This window comes from Eubalaena glacialis, chromosome 6 (assembly GCF_028564815.1).
Source record: "Eubalaena glacialis isolate mEubGla1 chromosome 6, mEubGla1.1.hap2.+ XY, whole genome shotgun sequence".
Lineage (NCBI taxonomy): Eukaryota > Metazoa > Chordata > Mammalia > Artiodactyla > Balaenidae > Eubalaena > Eubalaena glacialis.
The window spans coordinates 118,323,481-118,345,316 of record NC_083721.1 but is presented as its reverse complement, the minus strand read 5'-3'; the positions used below and the strand labels follow the sequence as shown (position 1 = coordinate 118,345,316).

At 47.4% G+C, this 21,836-nt stretch overlaps 1 protein-coding gene across 1 annotated transcript; it reads right to left on the bottom strand.

The window, feature by feature from the left end:
- Nucleotides 1-1,396: 1,396 nt before the first annotated feature.
- Nucleotides 1,397-18,824, bottom strand: SIAH2 (siah E3 ubiquitin protein ligase 2). Its single transcript, XM_061193549.1, has 2 exons — nucleotides 17,839-18,824; nucleotides 1,397-2,963 (listed from the first exon to the last, which is right to left on the bottom strand). Exons 1-2 carry the CDS (start codon nucleotides 18,250-18,252, stop codon nucleotides 2,406-2,408), a joined length of 972 nt encoding a protein of 323 aa, XP_061049532.1. The 5' UTR covers nucleotides 18,253-18,824; the 3' UTR covers nucleotides 1,397-2,405.
- Between the last annotated feature and the right edge of the window lie 3,012 nt (nucleotides 18,825-21,836).

Here is a 21,836-nt window from a genome sequence, read left to right as displayed (position 1 = left end):
AATGCCTATCACTGTGTTTTAAATTGCGTTTTGCAATTGGAACTACAAAAAAAGAGATTTTAATTTATATAATCTTTTTTGCTGTTTTCATTTCCACTTAAAACAGGGAATAACCTGGGGATTTTTGTTTGTTTTCTGGCAGAAAATGCTTAAGTTTAAAAAAAAGTCAGAGAGTAAAAGTTAAGTTTACAGATTTCCAGTGACAGATTAAAGAGAGCTAGAAAACTATGGAAAGTGAAAGTTCAGTTTTGTTGCCTACAACTGTATTTTCATTTGTTAAGTTCTAGAAACGTGTTTGAATGGGGAGTCAGGAAGTCTGAATTCTAGAATCTGCGCTGCCACTAATGTACTGTATGACTGCTGGCCCATCCCTTTACCTCCTGAGGCTGATAATCTAACATTTTATGCTTTTGGAATAGCTTGATTCCACTGTCTCCTCCATTACAGTCTTTGATTATAGTTTTACCCTTTGGCACCTCATTGACCAATTGGTCCTGATTTCCTCCATCACGTATAACAAGAAGGGTGAGCTATGGACACCACAGGATGATGACAAGCTAGGCTAGTTTATGTACAAAACACATTGCCTGGGTGTCATACGTGCACTAGACTGCCATCTCTGGACCAGCTCTGCCCCCCGAGGGTCAAAGTCCACCTGCTTCTGGATCCTAGTTTCACCTCCAGGCATCCCTCTATGTACCGGCTTGAAATGTGACTTTCTTGGTGACAAGGATTGTGGTTTTCATTCATTTACTAAACATGTGATAAGCACATTCTTTTATTCATGGCACTGTTTTTCACCTTTATATGAAGAATAGCCTTGGAGATAAGTTGCTTTAGCAATACCTTAACTGCCAAAACTCTTTTCCTGGCTAAAAACTCAGTCTCATCTAAAAAACAAAACAACTCTAAAGCCATCATTCCCACCTGGTGCTTCTCTAATGCCATCGGGCCACTAAGGTAAGCAGTCAATCCTCACCAGGCATTCAGGGCTAATATTGTGAATTCCTCTGAGGGTTTAGGGTTGGGACATAGGGAGTGGGTCATCCTGCCTTCAAACCCAGTACTCTGGACATCAGCTCTAGCCAAGCCTCTTGCTTCTGATTCTGTAAAGCAGGAGAAATACTCTCCTCCCACAAGCTCTGGCACTGTGAGGCAGAAAGAAACGCTCCAAGGAGGAGACCTGCCACACCAATGACACTCTGTGGTTCAGAGAAGTGAGTTTGGACCCCAGTGGTGCCACCAATCCGTGCCATGACCTTGGACGAATGACGGTTTCTTCACGTGGAAACAGTGAGAGCTCCAAGCTCAGGGTAGGGGTGAAGCTTCACGGCACCTGCACCTAGTAGGTACCCAATAAATATGCATTATTCCACTCAGAAGATGAAGCAGGATATTCATTTTTGAAAAATATTTATTAAAAAACTAAAGTGAACGTGGCAAAAACAAACAAACCCAACACATACCTTTAAACAGCAAGCAGATGACACTGGTTAGAAAGCGTTTCCAACTCTACTCATCTAGTCTTTCCCACCATCTAAGTCAAGGAGGGCCACTGAGGGAAGCCACATGTAGACAGGTCTTCTGTACTAGTGATGAGCAAAAACTACGTGAGAGCCATCAAGAGCCATCTGACTTGCTTTCCTAGGCGATCCACCCCAAACACGAGACAGTGACCAGATCTCAGGAATATGTTCGTGGGGATCTGTGGTTCTAGTTTTAATTTGGGGGTGAGGTGTGTGTGTGGATGAAATAGTAGAAAGACAAACAGTATCAGCAGAGGGCAATCTTAAAGCACCTTGAAAATCTGGACCCTTTCCCACAATTTAACCCATTAATTCTCAAACTTCACTGTTGGAAAGAATCCCCTGATGGGATTGTTAAATTCGCAGGCTCCCCAGACTGCCTGTTTCAGGTGAGCACTCCAGGTGAGTCTATGCACATTGGTTAGCCATCTGGTTTGAGAAACGCTGTTTAAGTTGCATTAAAACAATTCCTACCCCCTTAGACACAAGATAAAAGTCAACTTAAGGAATCTGCTGACGGTCACTGTGCTTTTGTCAACTTGCAGGGACCAATATAGGGAGGCAGGCAGGAAAGAGCCTCTGATTCCTAACGTACTGGTCTAGAGGAGCCCGAACAACCTGTCAGGTGCTGTTCAGGAAGTGAATAAAATTGAATAATAAAGTTGATTTTAGGTCACAGAGTGGCCTCCAAATGACTAACAGGCCAACCTCCTCCGTCCCAGTTTAATGAACTTTGTTGAGCCAAGGCCAGATGGGAAGCTGCCGTTCACACAGAACACGGGGTAACTGTGGGTCTTGACTTGTGAAGACATAGTGAATAAAACATCTATAAAAACCTTTATTAACCATAGAGCGCTATGCCCAAATCATTTCGGTGCATCACGGACAACACGTAGAAATAGTCACATTGATTCCAAGGTTCCCATTATCTGCAAAGAGATGCGCTATGGCTGTGTCGAACACCAGGCAGTCGCTGTTCATGATGGCCGAGGACACGCCGTCGTGGATGGACCGGGGCGTGGCCTCCCAGGTCAGTCTCCTCCGGTTCCCGTTCAATTCCAGTCTGTAGGCGAAGTTCTCCGCCTGCTTGCGGGTGCCGATGAGCAGAACGATGGCGAAGAACTGCTGGTGGCCCTCGTACTTCTCTTGCTTCTCCAGCACCAGCATGAAGTGATGGCCGAAACACGACTGCATCATTACCCAGTCCACGGCCCCCGGCAGGTTAATGTCTGTGGCCAGGAAGACGATGTCTTCTCCCTGAAGGGTGGTGATGCTCTTGTGGGCGTGCATGAGATGGGACATCACGGCTTCCAGGGACCCCTGCCACTTGCAGGAAGCACCGGGACAAGGGCAAGAGTAGGGGCGGTATTCACAGATGTCTTCGTGCTCCGGCTTTTCCGTGTGGTGCAGGGTCAGGGAACAGCCCGTGGTGGCGTACTGCGGGGACAGAAAGAATCAGAGTGACACATCGGGCCTCCTCAACCTCTGTGGGTGCAAACCTCTAAGAGCATTCACCCGCTCAGGTTTCCAAGACTTAAACTGCATTCTTATTTCAACTACTTTTGCTCGAGAGGAGTTAAATATTGAAGACTTCAAAGTCTCAGTGCCTATTCATCCTCAGCACTGCCGTGCATAAAATCAGGGGCACATCCCGAACCAGGAATGAACTGCATTCCTGCCCCTGTTCCAACGCTTAAAAACATGAGAACTCAAGTGCTCTTACTATAAATGTCTCAAACGAAATTGTGAAGCCAGCCCTAGAAAATCTGGCCTTTTCCGTGAATTTAAAGAATTTTTTAAAAGAATTTAGAATTGCTTAGGGGTAGGATAAGGAATACATGTTATCTCCAGACTAGTTTTCCCCTACAGACAATTTTGCAGATAGTATAATTCCCCTCCGTTGTCCCCGTCCGCTTCTTCCTGGCTCAAATTGTGACCAGCAGGCAGCCTGTGGGAAGGCTGCCCTGTGGTTCCCTGCTCTTGCTGCTGGAGTGACCAGCCCAGGGCAGAAGAGGGCTGGAGACCCCTCACGTTGCTAGAAGTATGACCTCGCCTTCTTCACCTTTTACCTTCCCCTCAGGGTGGGCTTTGGACATACTTTTTGTGGGAAAGGAAATCAGATCCAAGAGCTACTTAACTAACTCGGGAGACTGCTGGTCAGTTTGGTTCCAGCCAGTGGAGGTTAAATTGAGAAGGGCCTCACCCTCTTCTCAAAGCCCGCTGGACTTTCCCCAGACCCCTTCCTCAAGTCCATGTGCACATCTCTTCATGACCCGGTGGGTCAGGTCCTCATGACAGGCCCGGGAAGAAGGGGAACTAAAGTGGGTCCTGGAGCGGCCGCTTGCCCTAGATGAGTTTTCTGACAGTCTCTCCCTCCAACGCTGCCTTAATAGGGTGGAAACAAAACCTTTTTCTCCCTGCACTCGGGATGACATTCCTGATGGATAAATCACATCTATCATGAGACAAGACCACGCCAAAAGGAATTAGATTTCTATACCCAACCTTCGTAAGAATGACCACGTTAATTCCCAGATACCAGATGGAGAATCAGCTCACAAGTAGACACTTGGCCAGAGTACTATGCTGTTGTTTTGTCAAGGATAAGGAAACCTGAATGAACTTTTTGGGTGAAACCAGAAGTTAGCTTCATCCCCCTCGAGCCCAGGGTGGCAGGTATGCCATCTGGGTTCCCCCACTTGGATCCCCTCGCCCCCTGTTGAGACATGAAGACACCAAATGAGGGAAGGGCCACGTCATTTTTCTTTTCTTCTTTTTTTTTTGTTTGGCCGTGCCAGGCAGCTTGCAGGGTCTTAGTTCCCCAACCAGGGACTGAACCCAGGACCACAGCAGTGAAAGCGCCAAGTCCTAACCACTGGACCGCCAGGGAAGTCCCCCATGTCATTTTTCTAAGATGCTATGTCCAATGCTAAAAAAAACAAAACCAAACCCCACAGCTGTTTTTGCTGCTCCCTACCCTGCCTTAGGGAATAAACCCCTTATAAACTTTAAATAGGTCACATTCTAATCTTTACAGCTGAATTCATCACTAGCAATAAGCAGACACTGAGCATCTTCTCCTTACAAGACCCTAAGCTGTAGTCACTGAGTGGACACAGAGCAGAGAAGGCAGCTACCACCCTTAGGGAGATGAGTCTCCCCTAATACGGAAGAAGACGGTGGCTTAAAGAGAGAAATGCAGCTCCTTCCTCCTCTGTACCTAAAGTGAATTATTAACGGTCTTCAGCAGAAATTGGCAGAAATCGTTGACAGTTACTTACTTTGCCCGTAGGAATTGTGTATTCATCTTTTAAAACCACGGACTAATTTTAAAAGCACAGGTATAAGAAAGTTAAGCAGAAGAAGAAACAAATTTATTTATCCATATATATTTATAGTTCGTGTTCCTAACAGTGTAAGGCCCTAAAAAACAAACCTCTATTAACTGTGTTTTAAATCTAGGGTGAGGCTCGGAATACAGAGCCTTCTGATGGCCTTCTGTGAGTGACGGGTGAGGCGCTTCTGCCGGGTGTTTAAAAACACACATCCACACAATAAAAATAGCAAGAATTGGCCCAGAGCCTGGCAGATTCCCTGGCTGAAACAAGCCCTCAATATTTGGATCTGAAGACCTTTCACCGTTGGCTGTTTACCACAGCTGCCCAGGAATAATTCCAGGAATGAGATGAACTCTGGCACAGAGTGTACAGAAAAGTACCACCTGCCCCTCTTCCCCAGCCCGAAGCCCCAAACCACTCCAGGTTCACGAAGTCAAATGTACAACAAATATTTATCACCTAGCAAGCATTTTAGAACTTTTTCTTGCGTAACTCAAGTAGCAATATTTATAGTCTGAATTATTGGTTTGCCTTACAAGTCACACACTCTTCCTTCGACCCAAATACAGAGAACAGGGGACCTCCCCAAATTACACGAACAGACCAGGCATTACTTAGCATCTGTGTGACAGTGACCTTATGAGAAAAGATCTTGCTACACCCTCTATTAACTGAAATAAATGTAATTTTAAAGTGTTAATATGCTTACTCTGCTTTTTCTAAACAAGCTGAACTTTAATGCCAATCTATTCCTTCTCTTTTCCATCATGGGTGAGGGCGTGTCTTCATGACCACTGTTAGGATAACTAGATTAGAGATGATCTCTAAAAAGAAAAGATCTAAACTTTAAACGTGTGTGCACTCACACGCACACATACACATGCACTCTCGTGCCACACTTCATACTTGTGACAGTCTCGCCATTGTTCTGGAAGGATGTTCTTGTCACCTACATTAGGGGCACTCCTCCAGGGATCAGAGGGCAGGCTTCAGGGTCTGTGAATTCCCCGAGAATGTCTATAAAATGCTCTAGGTGCCACTGAGGAGCAAACCCAAACTGCACTGGTCCCTGGGCTTGTGTTTTCTCCATAAGCTCCAAGGATTTCTAAGGGCTGCCAACCTCTGTGGCGCAGATCCTGCCCCTGCGGTGTTTGCTGTCAGAGGGGCCACATCATGCAACAATAAACAGCTCAAATACATCAGAAAAACAGGTAACTATGCAAAGGAAGACGGGGTGGGGGGCGGTGACAGGTGATTTCAAAGTGCGGAGAGGTTGAGGAAGGGGGGGGATGGGAAGCTTCACTGTGGATGAAGCGGGTTGTGGATGGAGTAGGTCCATCCAGTTCTAGCACAGGGTTAGTGGAGCAAACAGTGGGGATAAAACCTAAATGAGCAGGAGGGTCCAGGTTCCGTCAGGGACATCACTGACAGTTTAGTGTATTTTCCGGTTTTCTCTACAGCAGCACTATTGACAAAGAGCAGATAAGTCTGGGTTTGGGGGGCTGTGCATTGGAGGATGTTTAGCAGCATCCCTGGCCTCTGCCCGCTAGATGCCAGAGCATCTCCCCACCCACCACGTTTTGACGGCCAGAAATGTCACCAGGCCTGGCCAAATGTCTCCTGGGCGGCAAAATCACCCCAGTTGAGAGCCACTGATCTTCAATGAGTGACAAAGCCCGGCGGGGCAGCCACACTCGCAGCCGCGAGGAGGGGCCACACCAGGAAGCAGGTCAGGCTGGTCACCAGCCCAGCCAGTGGGCGCTACCCAGGGCAGCTCAGGAACGCCAGCCCTGACGCACGACTAGACCTTGATGGCTTGTGCAGCGTGGAGGGAGCCCGGGGCGCTGGTTCCACCCGTTTCGCAGACTGACTGACTCATCCTGGCCACGTCGTCATTGGTGGCCGCACCAGGGTCAGAGCCCTGTGTTTCCGGGTCCTCTGCCGCTCTTTCTCGGCACACAACAGCTTAGGAGTCAGACAGTCTAAGAACCAATCTCGAGAAAAAGAGACAATTTCCATCTGCCTTGATGCCCCGTACCCTCCACCGAACACACACACAACGCCCAGGGTCCACAGATACACTGCTTCTGGAAGCAGGTTCGAATATGAACTTCTTCCTTGGGTGGCAAGGAGAAAAAACAGCCCTGAAAGCAGCCCTCCCTAAGGAATGAGGTGGCAGCACCTCACAAACAAGTAACCAGTAATCAGGCCCTCCCACCCTTCCCTGGCCCCTGGCAAGAAAGTCCTGAGGCTTCCCTTCTCTCAGTCTGGCTGGGGCCTGCCCACCCAAGGGGAGGGTTCAAAGGATGCCCGCTTTCCTTGAGACGCCCGCTTCTTCACTGCACGCTCTTGTTCCTGAGATAAAGCACCTGGGCTGCTTCGCAGAGGGCTGTCTGCAGCCTGGGACACATCCATGGTTATAAATGAGATTTCTCCACCGGCAAATATCTGCTCTTCTCTTCCGGGGCTGAGTGGGATCTGCTTTAAGTAAACCTCTTTAACGGGAGGTTAGGGGAGACATGACCACACACAGGAGCCCAAAGCTAAAGAAGAATGTGTGTGGCATGGGGGAGATGGCCCAGCACAGTGAGAAACAAAGCGATGTTGAAATAACATTTCTGACTTCTCTTTTAGAAACTTTTCACGTTGCGATGGCTCAGAAGTCTTGTACAAACACGTTCTGCCATGAAAAGGGCAACATGTGACCCGGTGCCTCATTCTGATGTCTTTGCAGAAAGCAGTAAATAGTGCCAATTGTTTTCTGGACGTGGGGTTTGAAGGTTGTTTTACTTAAGCTGGAATTTAGACAAGGTTTTTCCCTTTTTGGCATAGAGACACCTTGACACTCAAATACACAAGACGAGGTATGTCAGAAACGTAGTCAAGCACTAGACACCTGTTATTTACCTAAGAAACACAGGCATATTATATTTGTTTATGGAATGGGTATATAAACAGAATTCTTAGCCTGCATGCTCGTTAAGGTCATGGATCCTGTGACTGGTTTAGAATAAGTCTTTTCACCTATTTAATCAAATCTGAGTCCATGCGATTCAAGAACGATTTGCTGGACTCCAGCAATCAACAGTCTATGACACTGGAGGCGCCGTGCACAGAAGCAGGTCCCTCTTGGGGCCTGTGAGGTAACCGCCTTGCCTCCCCCTGCTTACCTCCTAGGAAACAGTGAAATGTATAAGCAAAGTATCTGCCAGCACCTCAAACGAGAATGGCTCAAGAAAAACAAAGTACAATATATATTGTGTTGTTGATGCTTATAAACTTTTGAATTAAATCCAAGAAATGACCTTGTCTTGGAGTAAGCAAAAGCAAAGTGCACTTTCTTTCCATCTAAATAAGCTGTAATCATCACAGAATGCACACTGACAGCCAAATGCAATGTCTGACCCTGGACTGGGAAACCAAAATTGCTACAAAGGGCATTACTGGGGCAACCACTGAAATTTGAAATATGAACTATGGATTAGATAAGAATATCTACTGCATATCACATTATCACCTTATTTACATAAACTATTTGTGCGGGGGTGTTTATAGCTTTTCTGAAACCTTACATAGATGGGGAAACATGATGCTTTCGTCATTTTGATGGCTATATGTCCCTCTTGCTTAAAATGTGTTTACAACCACTGGTAGAGTGGCTGTGATTAGAACTCAAGTACCCAGTGTCCTGTGTAACCTTGGATTGAGCCTACCTACCTACCAAGTCACCTCTGAGTGGGTCCATAAAACTACCTACTATTCAGCCCTTGGCTGCTATTACCAGTGGAGAATTTCAGACGTGGGCAACAGGAGAAAGTGACATCTCTTCTTTATTATAATAATCATACTCACCCTGCATCTGTCTGTCTAGCATCCTTCCTCTAAGAACTTCAGCGGATTTTCACTTAACTCAAACGGTATATTCCTCACCTCTGCTATGAGGTAGTGCAAAGACATAATTATCTACCCATAGTGCAGTAACAGTTTCACAGAGAAGACCGTGTCACTCAGTACTTGAACTGTCAAACAGTGGTGAGGCTAAGAAAATACTGACATTTAACTTTATAAAACTTTCTTCTGGAGAAGGCAATGCTAATTCACATCTTGGGCTCAAAAATTCCTCCTTTTTGCCTAAGAAAAAGTCGCCGAGCCCCATGTGGCAGAGCTTTCTTACTGCAGGTGACTTGGTGGAAGAGTCTGGCATCTTATTATTGCAGTCACCTGAGAACATCCTACTCTTGGGGAGGGCTGTGTATGTGTTTGGCCTTACAAAGACCCCTTGGGCTGGCAGGGGGTTCTTTTTAATCTTGGAAATGTTAAACAAAAGTTGACTTTTGACCAAATATACCTCTCATCTGACCATAGCTCGAGCTAGCAGGCAACCCCACCATGGCTTGGAGAACCAGTTTCGTAAGGTCCCTTCAGAGTCTCTGTTCAAGCAAACAAAAGCACCGTAAAGTAGGAGCTGGAGAGAGAGGCGTTATGGGCCTTGTTCAGCCTTTCTCAATACACCCTTCCCGCCAAGCTCCCACCTGCATGATCACATTCACTGCCCTGCCCACCCTTCAAACGGCGCTACAATCCCTCTGGACGTTTTATTTCTCAGTGAATGCAAACTGAATTCACAAGAAGGCTGAAGTGGTAAGGTTGCCAGATGTAGCAAACAAAGATACACGCAGCTCAGTATGTTCCAGACAATATTTGGGTTATACTTATATCAAAAAATTATTTATTTGAAACTCAAATTTAACTGGGCATCCTGTATGCCCAGTTAAATAAAAGGCCCCTTCTGGTACCACTACTGCCATCCCTCCAAAAGCCACTACGTGAGGCTGGGATCCCTGTTCCTCAGCTGGTGGAGTTGGTAGCAGAAAGGGCAGGAGGTTGAGACATTGTGTGTGTAATTATAAGGCACATTCTGGAGTTCCTGCTCCCCAAACTTACAAACTTTGGGCAAATCTCTTAGGGGAGATGCTAACCATGTCCTACTTCCTTTACAAAGTAATTAGGAGGATAACACGAGATAATGCACCCAGCTCGGACCAGGTAAACAACATTTCCTACAAGCACTGGCCTTCCGTACAGCCCCATCAGGATCTTCCATCCCTTCCTTCTCCGTGGGCGTGCTGCTGTTCATCCTTTTTATTTTAATTTTTAAAAAAATTTTTATTTATTTTTGGCTGCGTTGGGTCGTCATTGCTGCGCGCGGGCTTTCTCTAGTTGTGGCGAGCGGGGGCTACTCTTCATTGCGGTGGCTTCTCTTGTTGCGGAGCGCAGGCTCTAGGTGCACGGGCTTCAGTAGTTGTGGCGCCCGGGCTAAGTAGTTGCGGCTCACGGGCTCTAGAGCGCAGGCTCAGTAGTTGTGGCGCACAGGCTTAGTTGCTTCCTGGCACGTGGGATCTTCCCGGACCAGGGATCAAACCCGTGTCCCCTGCATTGGCAGGCGGATTCTTAACCACTGCGCCACCAGGGAAGTCCTGCTCATCCTTTTTAATGCAGCTCCAACACCACCACTGAGGGAGGCCTCCAGACTCCTCTGCTCCTACTACTTCAGAAGGGCTCTGTTGGCACATCTATCTACAGAGTTAGACTCAGAGTTTCAGAAGGATGGGGCGGGAGGGGTGGGGCGATGGCTGGCTAGGCAGATGGTTTGTAGGAAGAGAGGGCTTGGGGCTGCAGGGGATTCCAAGGCAGAGGTGGGTCTGATGAAAAGTTAGTGGGTCATCAGGAGGGGCCAACTCTCGCCTGATGTTACATGAGGGAGAAAAAGCAGGCAGCAGCATTAAGAAAAGCAAAAGGATAACACCCATTGCTGGTGACGCTGGAGAGAAATGGGCACTTGATTGTAAATGATTCTACGTGAGAAGGCAATTTGGCTGTATTAGCAATAGCTTCTGATTTCTGCACATACCCTTTGGCCCTATCATTCAACATCTAGGAATTTATCATTAGGAAATAATTATTTTCTTATGCACAGGGATTCAGTTATAGCAGTACTTTTCTTTTTTCTTTTAAACACAGTAAGAAAACAGAATGATTTAAATGACCACAATCTGGAGTTTGATTAAACAACTGATACATTCATAATCAACGTTGCATTCCATAACATTCCAGAGTTATGGAACTGCAATACTATGCAGCCATTAAACAGGATCTTAAGGAATATTTATCAGTGTGGAAAAGCAGTCACAGTGTGTTAGATGAAAAAACAGGTTATGAAATAGTATGTGGATTTCCCATCTTGTTTTTCGTTGTTTTTTGTTTGTTTGTATATTTTGATGTAGCGGTAAGTTTGCAAGGACATATGCAAAAATGGTGTAGTGGCTATTCTAGGTGGTGAGGATTATAGAAAATAATATCAAATTAAAATCTCCTACATGTTCTACATTAAAAATAATGATCGTAACTTTTAAAAACATAAAATACACACATAAAAAGTGTTGCCTAATCTAATCAGGCTTTCCCTTCTAAAAGCATTAAAGAGATTTTTAAAAAGTCTCATCACTGAAAAACCAATGCCAGGGCCAATTTATCCAGCTCTATGAAAACCCTACAAGATTAGGAGTAGGGAAGAGAAGCTCGGTGGGAGAAATTGATGGGAGAAAATAAGATTCCTTTTTTTCTTTTAAAGTGTATCCTGGACCTGACCTCAGACTCTGGCTGTTTGCTTTCTGTAGTTTCTAACTGTGCACATTTATTTAGTGTTTACTATATGCTGGGCACTTTGCATGAGTTATTACATTTGATCCTCACAACAACCCAATCATCACCCCATTTTACCTATGAGCCTCTGGGGCTTGGAGAGGTCACCAAGTAGTCACAGTGGGGATGCAGTGGGATCTGGACCAGGAGGCTCGAGTAGGGCTGCTCTCAAAACTACCAGAGTAAGAGGTAGCCTGGGGGAGAAGGAGTGAGCCAAAGACACTACCTTCATTGATTCAAATTTATAAAATAGGGCCCAGGCCCACACATTTAACACAGGTACCTTCCATCCATCTCGACAGAGTCTGTGGCTGAAAACTGGGAAGGAGATAACCTTTTATCTCACAGACACTGTACAGTGTAAAAATCATTACAATAAAGCCTTTACCCAACTGGAAATGAGAGTGACAGCTTCCCAGTTTTTAAGAAACGAATGGAGAAAGATGCACACATGGGGCAAAGTTGATGAAATTCTGCTAGGGAATTTTCTGTATCTCTCACAAGCGTCAAAAGTACACTCAGGTTTAATATAAAAACACATTTGCTCAGGAAGCCTTTCTGTGTGACTCACCAGCAACACACAATGGCTCTGAAGGCTGGTGTTCACTCTGGCAAATGTGTACCGACTATGTGCTCTTTTCAAGGAGTGAGGAGGACCTTACGGACGGGAATGAGAAATGTCACAGTTAACAAATTTCATCAGATGTACAAGTCTGGCTCTTAAGACATTTTACACTGAGGTCTTACTGTAGTCATTTGTATATAGCACTTTATATGGGGCTTCAAAAAAAAAGGGCAACTCTAATCCATTCCTAGGCTGGGGACTTCATAGGTCAGACCTGCTGTACCTTTTGGTTCTGCTTGTACTAAAGATCACCTTTAAGTAACAATGATTTAGTCTAGTTCCAGGCGGTGGCGATCTGTGAAAAATCTTTGGCCAATTCTGTGTAGAATCAGCATTAAACTTTGGTACTCTTTCCTAGTTGGTGCTTCTGTTCTTGATTTTATACTCAAAAGCTGTCACCTTCGTTCTTGAAAATCTTGAGCCTCACCAGAAATGCACGTGGACCCCGGTGCCTGCCAGCACAGGCTTTTAGGAGCCAACCTGGTCAACTTCAGCCAGGAGTGAGGACGGCAGGGACGATTTCCAAAGTAAAGGATTTTGTCTTAGGGGAATTATTGAGGCTCAGAAGAGATCTTTGAAATTGTTTTGGCAAATCAGCTTATCCCCTCAGGATTTTAGGTGATTGATCACCTATCACCTAGCAACCACTGTGATCCCACCCATCTTCCATCTGATTTGGTGAAGCAGAAGCCCTCTCCAGCACTTCTGATCTGAGAGTGCCCACCGGCTAGGGGTTATCTCTGTTCTTTTTAACTGATATACAAAAAGGTCCAAGGAAGTAGTGACTGGACTGAGGTCACAGAAAGCCAGGATGAGAACCCAGTCCTGTCTCCTGCGTAGTGCCCTTTTCCCTTGGACAGCTCACTAGATTCCAAAATTTTAGGGCAAAAAAAGATCCTTGGTATAATCATTTAGTCCAGCTCTTTCTCTTAAAGGCACTCAGGTGCCTTTTACAAAGTCAAACATCTAGTCAATAGGACAACAGTTCAGGTCTCCCAAAGGCCAGAAGGTTGGCATTCTCTCTGGGCAAAACAAAGATGAAAAGGCAATAAGCTGTAACAGTTGGGGCCTATCAGAGTTCCAAAGTTCATGCATGCTCAGAGTTAAATGAGAACTTCCAGGCTCAATGGATGCTTTCTAGAAGAGAACCAGGTCAGTGGTTGCACACTGGCAGCTGGAATTTGGTCTGCAGACATGGTTGGTTGGGCCTGCAAGTACTGGCTTTACATTTGAATTTGGCCAATGTCAAAAAAAAAATTGAGATTTTTTATTTTCATTTATTTATTTATGGCTGCGTTGGGTCTTCGTCGCTGCGCGCGGGCTTTCTCTAGTTGCGGCGAGAGGGGGCTACTCTTCGTTGCGGTGTGTGGGCTTCTCATTGCGGTGGCTTCTCTTGTTGCAGAGCATGGGCTCTAGGCGCACGGGCTTCAGTAGTTGTGGCACGTGGGCTCAGTAGTGGTGGCTCGCGGGCTCTAGAGCGCAGACTCAGTAGTTGTGGCGCACGGGCTGAGTTGCTCCGCGGCATGTGGGATCTTCCTGGACCAGGGCTCGAACCCGTGTCGTCTGCATTGGCAGGCGGATTCTTAACCACTGTGCCACCAGGGAAGCCCAAATTGAGATATTTAACATTCAAAAAATCCAGATTTCTGGCTTTTCTTGAAAAAATCCAAAGGTCTGGCATGGCTGCATCCACATTCCCATCCCTGCCAACCAGCCAGAGCCAGGCAAAAGTTGCCCTCTTTGAAGGTGGCATGTGTGGTCCCACCCCCAATCACCCCCACTGCCCCTGACGTCACCCGAACCTGAGGTCACATGTCAGATGCCTCTGTCCCTCGCATTACCGGTCCCTGCTGGTATTTACAATTTGTCCCTACCTGACTAGATGAGTCTACACTGAGGAGCTTTTAACTTTCAGTTGGATTATCTAATTTGACTTCTTTTTTTTTTTTTTTTGAGGGACACAAACAACACTGTCACAATCCAAGTGCAGGGAAGCCTTAATCTGACAGAGGCTTTCCAGTTCCATAATTATTTGGTGATAATGCTGCTAGAAACTTTTAGAGGAGCCAAAGAAAAAGTGGAAAGAAAATGTCTCACAGTGTAAGTGGGCTGGGATGGTTTAGCATTTCCCACGGTTGCGGAGGGAAATACTTGGCTAATATTAAAATACACTGTTGAGTGGGGGGCACCAATGTGTCAACCTTCACTTCTCCCCCCACAGCCACGTTCCCCGGAGGTGGCGGTGGGTTTGAGATAAGGGGATAGGATGCCTCAACTTCTCAGGCGTGGCACAGGCCATAGAATGGACTAAAAATACCACAGGTGGCAGACAGCCATACTCTGATAGAGATCCTTTTTTTAAAAGGAGACCTGAGCTAATAGAGCATATGGTGCCCTCTATCAAAGGTGCTGGCAGGACTCTAGCCTTTAATTATGTGACCCCACACCTACATAAGGAAGCTATTTGGCAACGCATCCATTTTGGGGGCAACTGAAGCACAAGCAGTTCAGAGCTGGGTTGAAATCCCCCCAAATATTAGGTTTGTCAGCTATTCCCTCCCTCCTCTCCCCGCCACCCCGCCGGATCTTCCCACCCCACAAGCCCTACAACATTCCTGCCAATGAACTTTATAGTCAGCATCTATGTTGTCTCATTGGGATGTGTCCATCTTGTGAACTCATCCAGTCGGATGATTTTGTTACTGGTGTCAACCTCAAGTTATGATTTGGAGCCTTGGAGTATAAGCTCAGATTCCAAATCCCTACATAGTGAGTAGTACAAAGGATGTGTGCCTTCGGAATGCAGGTTTATGGGCTGGTCCACTGTGTGATCTTGACAAGTCACTTAACACTTAACCTCTCTATAGGCGCTTGTTTCCTCACCTGCGAAAAAGAAAAGCAAACTCATAAAAGATGACCCATGCAAAGGAGCTGGCAGGCAGAGGGCATCCAACAAGCATTCCACAGAGCCTCCCTTCTTTTCATGGAATTCTAGAAGCTACAGGTCCTTAGAAGTTGAACAGTCCAATCTCCTCATTACAGATGAGGACATCAAGGCCCCCAGAGGTGGTCTCTCAGGCAAACAATGGCAGTGCTAGGCAACTCCTGAGACCTGGCTTCTGGTATTTTACCCAACACTGGTTTTCTCCCATGAGCCAGCCCATGAGAGAGACTCAGAGCAGTCAGGGGCAGTGACAAGGCAGTCCCTATGATTTCCAGGGGCAAGTGTGAGGCATAGGGCTTGCTAGGCAGACCTAGTTTGCTGAAGTTTGCCACAGACCTCACCACTCCCTATTGCTCTCAGCCTCCCCAACAAACATTATCTCAGTTGCCTGCTGAGCCTCTGTATCCAGCCAAGTTTGGTTTATCCAAACTAACTGGCTGAGCTGCCCTGTCAATAGTCTGGATTACTGATCAACCAGAGTTGAGGCATGCATACTCCAGCTCTATAAATCTCACACATATGCATTCGCACAAAAGTGAGCCTCCAGGTCACTTTCTAAGCTTGGTTCCTGGTCTGCAGGGGGATGGTTGACCCTGTCTAATTTCAGCTTGCAAAGTGATGGCTTTGTCCAACTGCAGTCTTACAGAATGGGAACTTTAAAAATCACTGACGTGTACAGAAACGCTGGATACCCTTGATTCCCAAGAGAACTCTTCTTCAAGAGAGACTTCACATCAGGAAAGAACACATGCTTCAATAGGAACCAGAATTCTGGATCCTGAAAGTGAAACTTCATACTTCAGACAGCATGTTGTAACTGTCCCTTTCCCTTTCTCTAGGGAGCAACATAATGCTTTTATGATACTGCTTTTTAAAAATAAATTAGGGATAGCTGACTGATATCCAATGCTCATTTGTGACCTGTACTTCATCTAAAATAATTTCTTTTATCAGCCACTGAAGGTTTGGGGGAAAGTGAAAGGCTGAGAAGATGGCTCCCCAGAAACCCTGTGGGGCATCTGCCAGCTCCTCACCCAGGCCCCACAAAATATCTCAAACCTCAAATATCCACTCTTATGTCACCTATCGCCAAATCTTCTCTTGATCACTAGGCTGCCACCTTCTTCATGAGCCTAAGAAAATTTTGGAACTATTTTGTCTAAATTTTATAACAACCTACTACTGGGCTGGGTGAATTAGTAAGCATTACATGAGGAGTAGTTGAAAGCAGAGTAATTTATTAAGGTTGACTGGAAACCCATAGCCCAGACATGGATTCAAACCCTTATTTGAATATGCTATTTTAAACTTGATTTGTGGTAGGGCACAGACCAAATTAAATCACTCATTTTACTGACTTGAGTCCCAAGCTTCAATTCTCTGGTGGATCATTTTTAATTTAAAAATAAGCTCTTGCCCTATAAAAGTAAGCAGCAGCAAGGAAAAATGCAAGACAGCCTAAATGGCCCAAGAGACAGTAGTTACTTTTACAAAAAAACACAGAGGTATTAATGACATTATTTCTAAGTTCAGAGAGTGAACTTTATGGTAAAATTCTAGGTTATAATAAGGTAACATAGATAGGTATGTCTCTGAAACTGCTCCTGAAGATTTTTAAATGACATTTGTAGGTAAACAGATGCTACAATATGACCACACAATGCAATATTATGCAGTCATTTAAAATACAATGAGGTAGAGCTAGGTTGCAGACATAGAAAAATACATGTGCTGAAACGAATTTAAGACAGCAAGTTGCAGAAGCCATTTTTGGAGAAAAACTTATGTGTGCATATATAAACCTTTCTGACACTGACATCTACGATTCTATATTCAGCTGCGGAAGAGTATTTTTATATATGGTTAGAAAAAACCCTATGCAGATGCACACTAAACCTAACACTGGTGGGAAAGGAGGTGTGACATCTTGCTCTTTCACTTGACTTCTTGTCTCAGTGATGTGCTTTTTTTCTTTTTTTTTGCAAGATCATCGGTAATTTTTTAACTAAATAAAAAATAAAGTGATGGGCTTTAAAGAACTGTAACAACAGCTCCTGCGTGCCCTTCCTGTTAAATTCCCATCAACTCTTGCTTTCACCCCACTTAGTGAAAAAACACAACTCCCCAGTCCTTGGAAGCCTGGGAGAGGGAAAGGTGTGGCTTACAGGGTTCTCTTGTTGCTGGAGGAAAACAGGCTGTAGGCACCCTTTTTTTAGCTACCCTCCCGAGGGCTCCCACGTGTCAGGGGTGCGCTGAAAGCAGGCGCGGGGTGCAGGAGGAATCCGGTAGCAATTCTTCCAAGCCCAGCGCTGGTAAAGGGTGCGTTTGGTTCGCCCTTTCCCCCGCTCCTCAATCCCCCAAAGACAGTCAGCTTCCCGGTCCAAGTTTTACTTGGGCGGCCCAGCTCTACCCAGCCTGAGTACACGTCTGCAGAGTACGCAGGCTCCGGGTGGGGAGAGCGTGAAGTGTTCTAACAACGATCGCGTGCCAATTAGGCTGGGGTCAGTGATCGGGCAGCTGTCAGCCCAGAGCTACTCCCAAAGTGGACAGGTGGGCACGGGGGAGCGTGGACAAGGTGTAAACATTTTTTTTTTTTTAATAAGAGAGATGCCACCTGCCTCTCAGCGCCTGCGAGTGGGCTGGAGGACACAGGAGTTCCGGGAGGTCGCCGGGCGGAGGTGTGCGGCTGGCACCTGGGCTTACCTTGCAGGGAAACAGGACTGCCGAGGCCACCTTCTCCATAGCCAGGTTCCTGATGCTGGGCGTCAGGGCGCCCCTGCACGTCGGGCAGCAGCTCAACTTCTGGCGGCATTGGTTACACACCAAGTGCCCGGCCTGGCACTGCAGGATGGGGGGCAGGACATAGTCAAAGCAGACCGGGCACTCGAAGAGCGAGGTCAGCTCGTGGTGCTGCGGGGACACCGGGCCAGCCCCGCCGCCGCCGGGGCCCGAGATCACCGCCGCCGCGGCGGGCACCGCGGACGAGCCGGGGCCCGCAGCCGAGATGGTGGCGGCGGCCGGGGGCGCAGTCGGGGACTGAGCGTGCTGGGGCTGCGGCGGCGGCTGCTTGCTGCAGGGTTTGTTAGCGCTGGGGCCGGTGGAGGACGGGCGGCTCATCGCGCTCCGAACCAACCATGGAACTGCGGGCGCCTGCCTGCCGCGGGGCCGCCGGGGTCAAGGCGGTGCGCGCCCCGCGGGCGGCGGGCTCCTGGGCAACGCCACCGCGCCCAGCCCGGGACCGAGCAGCGGAGGCGGTCGGCGCCGGGCGGGCGGGGGGGCCGAACCGCGCTGACGATCTCCGCGGTCCCCGGCGCTCCGAACACCCTTCCGCGCCCCCAGACTCCTCCTCCCGGAGGCGTCGCGGACCCGAAGCCGAGCGGTGCGCAGAACCACTGCCCACTCGCTCCTGGAGCGGCAGCTGACGCAAGCCCCGGGGGCGCGCGCGGACGTGACGCTTGGATACGTGTGCGGCCGCCCAGGCGCGCGGGGACTGGCAGAGCCACCCTGCGCTGGAGCCCCGGCTCCGCCCGACTCCAGCTGGCAGCACGGGGGACCGCCTAGCGCGGGCGCTTCCTGCCGGGGCTGAGGGCCCGACCCCGCGCCAGTGAGCACGTCCGGTCGCCGCCGCGCGGGGTCTTGATTTTCCGGGCTGCAGAGGGGGCCGCTCTTCGGGAAGGCGTTGCCCAAGTCCTCTGGCCACACCCCTGGGAGTCACGCCGACGCGTCCCGCGGGCGCAAACGAGGGCAACTTTAGGCGGGGCGGGGGCTTGGATGGTGGGCGGGGCAGGACGCGGGCGCCCGACGACAGGTCGGAAAAAACCGGGAGGTTTCTCTTCCCCGGGTTGAGTCAGCAGCGCGCGGGGGAGGCTTGCGGCGCGGCCAGCCCAGCTCTTAGTCTGGAGCGCGGGGTCAGGACCCGGAGCTTTGGGCAAGAGCAGGGCAAGGGGCTGGGGTTGGGTCTGCAGCGGGCGCGGGACCTAGTGCTGGGCTGTTAGGGGTGTGTTTGGGTCACTCCTTTGTCCTGCTCCCCAAGATGGAGAGGAGGTAAACTACTCCATTCTCATCGGACCTGCCGAAGCCTTCGTTGAATCGAGCGCCTCTGACTTCCTAGCAGGCCGGGGAGGGAGTTCATGGACAGAGTTGGCTAAAAGGAGAGTTCGAGATCTCCAGAATCTAAGAATGTCAGAAATGTGCCTTGGGTCCTGAAGCCCCCGGAAGACAGTGGGTGATCCTCCAATACAACGCATCCTCATCTTTGAGATCCCTCGAAAGTCCAAGACTTTGGTGCAAGGTGTAGGAGAGACGGTGGTAAGGACTGGGTGAAGAACGGTGGCCTCCGCTTACCATCTGTGTGACTTTGGACAAGTTCTTTAATTTCTCTGTGCCTCAATTTCCTCATTTGAGAAAGTGGAATAAAAACAGCACCTATTTTATAGGTGGGATAGTGAGGATTAAGTGAGTTTGATATATGCCAAGAACTTGGCCCATCATAAGCACTGCTTAACATTAGCTGTAATTTACAAAAAATACTATTAGTGAATGTTTAATAATATTAATGAGTATCAGTGAATAAAATCTGTCCAAGAAATATACTGTTAGAGGCCAGAAGAAAGAAAGCTTAATCTTACACAGGGCATCTAGAAAGACTACATGCATGGAATTGGTGGAATTTGATCTAAATCTTGAAAAATAATAGATGTGATGTCATTCAGTCATTCAGTAAATGTTTCCTGAGCATTTATTATGTACCAGCTACTGTTTGGGCTCTGAGAATGGTTCCAGTTTAGTCTCCGTTATAGTAAGGGAGCAATGCCAGTAACCAAACACTCATGGAAGAGGTTTTCAGATGAATAGGCGGGGGTGAAGATACTGTAGCAGCAGCTAAAGCACAGTGAGAGAATGCATGGGGACTTGGGAGTGTGGAGGTGGAGCATGGGAGCCTCAACTGGCCTGATAAGACCTTTATGTCAATGTCAAGGGGTAGCCACTGTAGGTTTTGAAAGGCACAGTAACATGGCTGAATCTGAATTTTTGGAAGGGTACTTTGGGGAATACAAAAAAATAACTGATATTTATTGAGTGTCCACTATGTGCCAGGCATGGATAGTTCTAAGGACTTTGCGATAATCTTACATGATGGATATTATTGTTATCATCTCCATTTTACAGTTGAGACACAGGGAGATTAATTTGCACAAGATCACACAGGTGATCATATTGGAAAAGCTTCAGAGCCCTCCTTCTTAACTACTCGTCTACATCTCTTTCAGTTATACCCGACAACTACTTATAGTCTGGTTAAGGAGTCAAGGTTAGCACGCTCAACACAAAACAGTTACACAGCTGTAATAAAGCACTGAATTTTGTGGGTACACTTTACATAAATTCTTTCCTTAGCTGGCCATGAGAGGAAAAAATTTAATCATATTCTGTCTGTTCCACTTTTACCTTTTTATAGCATAAAGAACACAATAGTGACAACAACAGAAAAAATAAATCACCCAGTTTCACTTTTCTTGGAGAAGATATAATATTTTCCACTTTTCATTGAAAACCCAAGCAAGTGGAATTTATTACCAGAATTTGTTTTCTTTCTCTCCAGCTCTGGCCTCTCAGTGCAGGTGGCCACCATTCTCAGATCCTACTAGCACTCTCGAGAGAAGTGGGTCCCTACCCTTGTCATGTTGATATGAGATTTCAGTATTCCAGCCAGCCAGGCCCTGGTTGTTCGAAAAGCAATTTGGTTTTAGAGGTGTTGAAGCAAAGGACAGGAAAAGCAATTCTCTGCAGGGAGAATTTGGTTTACTTTTCCAAAAATACAACGAATCCATCCACTCTTACCCTGGCAGATGCCTCCTGTGATATGGAGACATTCCTTCTTGCTTCCTCCTTCACGTCATTGCACTTCTGATTACGTGGACCTGGGTAATTAAAAAAAAAAATCTCTGGGCAGTTGGTCAGGGTGAGTGGGATGAGCATGGATGGGCTGCTATCCCACATCAGTGACCTCTCCAGGCTGCCAGGCTGGCCTTTCTAGGCCTTCTTCCGTCTTCCTGCTTCCTTGGGGCTTTTGAATCAGAAAAAAGTGGCTTTGCACACTGGGCGCTGTGAGCTAGAGCCCTCTATCAGGAGGGCACATGTGCTGAGTTGTGTTTATTTGCCCTTGGGAGTTGCTGCTCTTGCTGGGTGACTTGTGGCCTGGGGAGGGCAGGGGGAAAGGTCCAGCCTTTTGTTGTCGCCTAATTCCTGACCCATTTACCACATCTGCTGGAGGAAAGGTTGGCTTCCTTCCCCCACCCACTGAGTCCTGGATGGCACAAAAGGGACACGTGTGAAGTGGGACACTGCTCCTTAACCCATCTCCCCCTCTGTACTACCCTTTAAAGACTAAGGGTATAATAAGTAACAATATCAGGGTGGGTCTTGTTTGTAAAAACTCACAGGTGACCCCTAATCTCACCTAAACTGCTGAGCACGGTGAGAAATGCTCCAGCTAGGCAGACAAGCTCTCAGATCTTCTTTCTGTAACTTACAAATTGTGTGGTTTTGCAAATTAGGCAGCTTCTGCAGTCAGGCAACTGGTGTGCATTTTCAGAGTGAAGTGTGGCTTTTTCTGTTTAGATGTAGAGGTGACTCAGGAGTGCATTGGAGCTTGCTGGGTGGAAATTCCAATAAGGGGAGAGCTTGTGGGAAATTTGGAG